Source organism: Babylonia areolata, chromosome 34 (genome assembly GCF_041734735.1).
Source record: "Babylonia areolata isolate BAREFJ2019XMU chromosome 34, ASM4173473v1, whole genome shotgun sequence".
Classification (NCBI taxonomy): Eukaryota; Metazoa; Mollusca; class Gastropoda; order Neogastropoda; family Buccinidae; genus Babylonia; species Babylonia areolata.
In genome coordinates, this window is record NC_134909.1 from 14664889 (window position 1) to 14672388 (window position 7500).

The 7500-nt window shown below is 45.4% G+C and overlaps 1 protein-coding gene across 3 annotated transcripts in view; it reads right to left on the bottom strand.

Moving 5' to 3' along the window:
• The window catches only part of LOC143277631 (uncharacterized), a 33845-nt gene that overhangs the window by 17292 nt on the left and 9053 nt on the right, over positions 1-7500 (bottom strand). For all 3 annotated transcript variants that reach the window (XM_076582518.1, XM_076582516.1, XM_076582515.1), the window contains exons 3-6: positions 7079-7429; positions 5284-5634; positions 2920-3255; positions 1118-1254 (exon numbers count right to left, since the gene is read on the bottom strand). In XM_076582518.1, the coding sequence (XP_076438633.1) occupies positions 1118-1254; positions 2920-3255; positions 5284-5634; positions 7079-7429 (1175 nt within the window). The remainder of the gene's footprint in view (positions 1-1117; positions 1255-2919; positions 3256-5283; positions 5635-7078; positions 7430-7500) is intronic.

Here is a 7500-nt window from a genome sequence, read left to right on the forward strand (position 1 = left end):
TTCCCATGACAACTCATTCAGTACACACCACAATCTCTTTAGACTTTTTCTTATAATATACTTTACTTTTCCTCTGATACATAACATGAAGACTTTTTTACACTAAAATTCACATGCATTCCCTTTCTTTTATCCACTACTTTACTCCTTTCCGTCTAAAAACACTTATAGTGAATAGACGTGAAACTGAAGATAACACACACACACACACACACACACACACACACACACACACACACACACACACACACACACACACACACACACACACACACACACACACACACACACACACACACACACACACACACACACACACACACACACACAAGGCAAGGCAGGATACGTTTATTTCAGAAAAATCCCGTGAGGTAGTAGAAAGTAGTACATGAAACTTTCATATACTTCATGTCACTAACATGAAGAAGGGACGGGAATGGAAAGAGGAAGGTGGAGAGGAGAATGGAGGAAGGAAGGAGGGAGGAAGGAGAAGGAAATGAAGGAATGTTGGAAGGAAGGGGGAGGGGAAGAGATGGAGGGAGGGAGGAAGGAAGGAAGGAAGGGGGTGGGAGAAAGTGGACGGAGGGCTGAACTTAAAGGAAGGAAGGAAGGAAGGAAGAAGAGAAGGGAGGGTGGAAGGAAGAAATGACGGAAGGGAGGGAGGGAGCGAGGGAGAAAAAGGAGAGGAGAGAGGCAGTGAGAGAAGAAAGAAGGAAGAGAAGAAGCAAGGAAGGACAGGAGTAAGAAAGAAGAGTAGTTAGGGAGGAAAAAAAACGAAGGAAAGAAAGAAAGAAAGGAAGGAAGGAAGGAAGAGACAGAAGAAGAAAGGCAGAGAGGAAAGAAGAAAGAAAGGAATTCGGATTAATGTCCCGAAGCACACACTGGTGAAGAGAAGGGAAGGGAGGGAGGAAGAAAGAAAGAAAGAAAGGAAGGAAGGATGGAAGGCCGTCACATTTGCACACAGGTGATCGTAGACAGCAGAAGAGGGGGAGGGGGGGTGTGAATGAAGAAAGGAAGGAAGGTAGAAAGGAAGGAAGGAAGGAAGGAAGGGAGGGAGGGAAGAAGAAAGTCTGATTCGGTGTCCCGTCACAACTGCTCACAGGTGTGGAGAACTTACCTGACCGCTGACACTTTTCCTGGTCCACCGACAGCCGATCTGACCGCGTGACGTGAACGCATGGTCAAACGTCACAATCCCCGTCACGGTCCAGTTGCTGTGCATCGTCACACGAGGCTCGCTCAGCTGAGCGTTGTCTGGAACGGGACGGAGGGGGTTAGGAGGTGTTGGGCTGGGAGGCATGGGGGGTTGGTGGGGGGGGGGGGGGGTTGTGGAGGGGAGGGATATGGGGGGTAGGCTGATACGACTGGTTGAAATCGTGGCGACTTTATATAGTTGTGGTTTTTTGTTGTTGTTGTTGTTTTTATTCTACAGTTCGTGTTTCAGCGAAGGAAAACTCACCATCTTGGGGGAAATGCCTAAGAACTTATATGGTTATTATTGTCATCATCATCGTCATTATGATCATCGTGATGATGATGATCATCATCATCCTGACTATCATCGTCACCACCACCATCATCGTTACCACCACCACCAAAACCTTCATTATGATAATCACCATCAACGTCATCACTATCGTTACCACCACCGCCACCACCATCATCATCGGCATCATCACCACCGCTATCACCACCACCACCACCACCACCACCATCATCATCATCGTCATGACTATCATCATCATCATCATAATAATCCCTATCATAATCACCATCACCATCGCCACCACCACCATCATCATCACCACCACCACCATCATCATCATCATCATCATCATCATCATCATCATCATCATCATCATCATCATCATTATCATCACCATCATCACCACCACCACCACCACCACTATTATCATAATCATCATCATCACTATCATCATCACCATCACCACCACCACCACCACCACTAGTATCATAATCATCTTCATCATCACTTTCATCATCATCGTCATCATCATCATTAACACCACTATCATAATCATCATCATCATCATCATCATCATCACTTTCACCATCATCATCAACACCGTCATCATTACCATCATCTCGCTCCCAAGACATTGCGAAGTTTCCAGAGTGGACATGCTTCTATGCTGCACCCAAGGACACTCACGCTGAAGCCAGATATAACTTTCTCACCCTTTCTTTTCCTTTTCAACAAACAGAACTTCCATCCCTGTTTATATGAAAGCTTGCATACGTATGCATTCTGGAAAGAAGACGTCTGTTTTCATTCTCTCTGATTTCTTTTGCAAATGAACAAAACGTTTTGAGTTGGGCCGTCAATGATAATAATAATAATAATAATAATAATAATAATAATAATAATAATAATAATAATAATAATAATAATGAGGAAGAGGAGGAGGAAGAGGAGGAGGAGGAGGAGGAGTAAGGAGAGGAGGAGAAGAAGAAAGAAAAAAAAGGAAAAAAAGAAAGAAAGAAAGGAATACCAAAAAGGAAATAAAAGCAAAAGAAAAGTAATGCAATGAGAAAGGAGGGAGGGAGACAGACACAGGGAGACACACACACACACACACACACACACACACACACACACACACACACACACACACACACACACACACACACACACACACACACACACACACACACACACACACAGACAGAGACTGACAGACAGACACACAGACAGACAGAGAGACAGACAGACAGACAGAGAGACAAACAGACAGACCGACACAGAGAGAGAGAGAGACACACACACACACACACACACACACACACACACACACACACACACACACACACACACACAGAGTAGAAATGAGAAAACAAAAAGAAACTGAATGTTTTCACTGAGAAAGTTAAAATGAAAAAAAAACTGTATATACTCACGCAAAACACTAATGAGGCAATTTTCCTGAATCTCTTTCTGCAGAAAACAGTTCAGTTTTTGTCCAGCCAGTGCACGTACATTGCGGACAACGGTGAGAGAGGTGCTGGTTGCTGTCCTGCTGACCCTGAAGTCATCACGTTGGACCTGGCATTGCTGGGTGCATGGTTCTTTAGTACAGGGAAAACAGCTGGCGACATGGTGGACTTTGTTGTTGTTGAAAAGAAACCAGCCCATCGACTGGTTACTGGTCAGCTGTGTGCAGGTGACTGTCGGAGGGACATTCTCATCTTCCACAAGGTCCAGCCATCCCCCGTGACACTGGGGCATCTTGTAATCTGAAAAAAGGTGTACAGACCAAACCCGTCCCGTTGTTCTTCACTGTCCAGCCAACCGCAAAGGCCGTTTCACCACCACCACCACCTCCATCCGGCCTGAGCCCTCTGTCTCTGTGTCCCTGTCTCATTCTCTCTCTCTCTCTCTCTCTCTCTCTCTCTCTCTCTCTCTTCTTCTTCTTCTTCTTCTTCTTCTTCTTCTTCTTCTTCTTCTTCTTCTCCTCAACATCCTTATGAAAAAGACACCAAGCAGTTTATGTAAATGTTAATTAGTCTGACATGCCATGCCTCAAGGTTCCGTTCATGATCTTTTTTTCGTTATCGATTTCTTTCTTTCTCTCTCTCTCTCTCTCTCTCTCTCTCTCTCTCTCTCTCTCTCTCTCTCTCTCTCTCTCTCTCTCTCTCTCTCTCTCTCTCTCTCTCTTTCATTTGTTAGCGCGTAACCCAAAATGGCTTACGATTTGTTTGTAAATGGTTACCCAGTTCATTCCATTCACTGGTATTCACATGCTAACGTATAATGTGATAACAGATTCGTCTGATAGGGTTTGTGTGTTCTTGTCTTCATGCATAAAAATAAATAAATAAATGATAGCCAGTGAGAAACATAAAAACGAGTAAAATGAATCTATTTTCTGTTTCCATTTCTGGAGTGACACAGAGAACAACTTTGATTCAATTTACAATAAACTATCCAGGGCTTATCGTAATTATTGTTCCGTTTTTAATTGGTGGTGTGTGTCCATCGAGATCGATGATGACCATCGTTGTCATCCAGCTGGGGGATGGGGGGAGGGTGGTGGTGGGGTGGGGGGGAGGATGCTCATGAATCTATCTGTGAATGCGCAGATGGCTGAATGGCTGAATAGTCCAATCTGCTCATTTTGGATGACTGATGACTTGCGCGATGAGTTTGTTTAAAGTGAAGAGGAGTTGCGCAACGTCAACCTCACTCTCTCGTCCGGGTCCACCAATTTCCAGTGGCAAGACTAAGTCGAGACGACTGGAGGATAAGCACGGATGCAGTGGATGACCAAGATATCCTTTCGGTGTCTCATCTTGCTCTCTGCACTCCACAGTGCGTTGCTGTAACCGCCTTCCTCTCCGTTGAACCGATAGGTTTCTTCCGCAGATTCTGCCGGATCCAGACTTCGCATGCATGGGTAGACACACCCCGGGGGCCAACTGCGTGTGGCATGCACACAGCACAGTGGAGCTAGATGGCCGTCGGTGGCTCTCCTGAGCCAACGCCCTTTTATGGATCTCCATAAGGGTGTCTAGCCACCTGCCTCACCAGTCCCGGAAGGGAGCGGTGGGAGTGCCGGTTTAGTCGCCGGCAACCCGACCCTGAACAGGTTGTACTGGATTACAGGTTACCAGTAGCAGATCTAATGACCTGACTGATTTCTTGAAAATCCTAGCAACAGAGTCAGGACTATTTCGAGTTGCTCGAACAGTCTCACAGCGACTGTAAGAGGGCTGTCAGAGGAAGATCATGGTCAGTGAAGTGCACCGTTCCAAGCTGAGCCTGTAGTGCTGTGCCAACTGTGAGTGACTTCATGTAGCACTTGAAACACACGGCAAGGACATGGGAGTTCTTCGTAGAAGAAAGGTCCACCGAGCCCATCAGTTTGTAAATGTACCCGGTACACACATGTACACCGACGTGACAATATATATATATATATATATATGTGTGTGTGTGTGTGTGTGTGTGTGTGTGTGTGTGTGTGTGTGTGTGTGTGTGTGTGTGTGTGTGTGTGTGTGTGTGTGTTCCTAACAAATATTTGTCTCCGAATCGGTTTTTGATTTTTGTAATATGCTCAAAGGAGGCACAAAAAAAAGTCATTCTAGCTGTAAGTTAGATTATGAATAAAACCACTGATTTAGACACACACACACACACACACACACACACACACACACACACACACACACACACACACACACACACATATATATATATATATATATATATATATATATCCATCCATCCATCCATCCATCCAATCATCCATTCATCCATCTCACCTTTTACAACTTTCAACTCGCACGTTTGAGAAGTATGGCCCGGATAACTGGAGCACATGACAACAGCACCGTTGTGATCTTCGTAGTCTGCCCGAAACTTTAAAGCAGTTGTCGTGGGGGTTCTGGAGAAACTGTAGCCTGCCTTGGGAGGATCACAGCGTGGACAAGGAAGCTGGGTACACTGTGTACAGTCCCCAAGTCGCTCGAACCCGGTACCACCGGGGGTAACACCCCGCATGGCCCAGTAGACTGTGTATTGGGACGTCAACCCCGTGCACGTGATGGCCGTCTCCCGGTTCTCTGGGAGCACTATCTGACCATTGCTGCAGTTAGGGAGGTGGGGGGTGATCTCTGTCATGAAGGAAGGAAAAACAGGTGGGCTGAAAAGAGAACGGGGGTGGGGTGTGGGGGTGGAAGCAAGGAAGTGGGGAAGGAAGAAAGAAAGACAGACAGAAGGGTGAGAGGAAAGGAAATTATGCAAAGAAGAATGAATGGGTGTGTGTGTGGGGGGGGGGGTCGGGGGGGGATAAAGAAGAAAGAGGAGGAGGAGAGGGAAGAAGAAAAAGGAGAAGGAAGAGGGTGAGGGGAAGAATTGACGAAATGAAATAAGAGGGAGGCAGGATGGAAAGAAGGAAGAAGAAATAAAAGGAAGGCTTGAAGGAATGAAAGACTAACTGAAGAACGAAACACAGAATGAGGGAAAAGACTGACTGACAAAAAAAAGGGAAAAAAAGGACAAATTTATGTAAGGATGGAAGGAAGGAATAAATAAAGAAATCAAAAGAGAAAATAGACGGCTGGAAAGGAAGAAAGGAAAGGATGGAAGAAAAGAAAAAGTACAGGAAGGAAAGAAAGAAACAAAAGAATGAAAGCAAGCAGGATAAAATGAAGGAAAGACAGACAGAAGAGAGACTGAATCGAGGTAAAAAGGAAAGTTGTTTGAAGCGGGCAAAAAAAATGAAGAAAGTGGAGAAAGTTGAGGGATATTCAACCAAAGCAAACAAAACGTAAAATTAAAAAAAGAAAAAAGAAAAAAAGAAGAATGGGAATACCTTAGGAGCCAGTTTCGTACAGAGTACACAGTTTATTACAAAATAAACTGGAATTAAACATGGATTAATTCTTTTCCATACGTGTATTTCATTCTCTGTACTGCTTGTCCTAAGCATGTTAAGTATTTTATCGTTAGCTGTTTCAAACCACCTGTTGAATTCAAGATAAGCCATGGATATATTGACCATTTATTCCTGACAGCAAACCGATATTCCCCCCCATCACTCTTTAATGAGATGAACCAAACCTAATCAACGTCACTGTGCTGAAACTAGAACAAACCGAACGATTACACGCTTGTACTGACCAAGACTATTCTCTAACTGATGTATGTTGGGTTGTCATAGAACGAGAAGAGAGAGAGAGGGAGGGAGGGATAGAGAGGGGGGAGGGAGAGAGAGAGAGAGAGAAAGGGAGAGAGAGAGGGAGTGCCGGGAGAGACAGAGACGAACGAACAAACGAAATTGTTTTATTGAACATCGGCCAAGGGCCACAATTGAAAACAGGGCGAGGGGAGGTAAGGGGGGCAAGGGGAGATGATGGGGTTGGGTGGGGGAAGAGGCTGGGGGTATACAAGGGATTAGCAAAACATTTTTATCATTATTATCATAAATGTTTCTTAATTAAAGCCCAGAGAGAGAGAGGGAGGAGGGAGAGGTAGACCCACAAACTAAAAGAGAAAAAAATGAACACACACACACACACAACACACACACACACACACACACACATATTCACTCACGTTGCACGACTCTCAAACGGCACGAGACTCTGTTAGCGTTGTTGAAAGTGGAGCACGTCAGCGTGGCACCGTCGTGAGTCTGACTGTCGGCCCGAAATCGTATCGTGGAGGAAGAGTGATAACGAACCAATGTGTAGTGTGGCTGATTAATGTTCATTGAGCAACCATGGCAGTTGTTTTGATCACAGCCTGTACAGTCCGCGATCCTCTGCTGTCCGCCGCGCCCTCCTGCCAGGGACCAGTAGATGTTCCACTGGCGTTCCATTCCGGAACAGGTCAGTAGTACATCCTGCTTGTCCACGAGGAACAACTCCTTGCCACTCGTGCATTCTGGGCGGTTCAGGGTCAGCTCTGAAAAGAGAAAAACACCAATGGATTCGTGAGAGACAGAGAGAGAGAGAGAGAGAGAGAGAGAGGCGAAG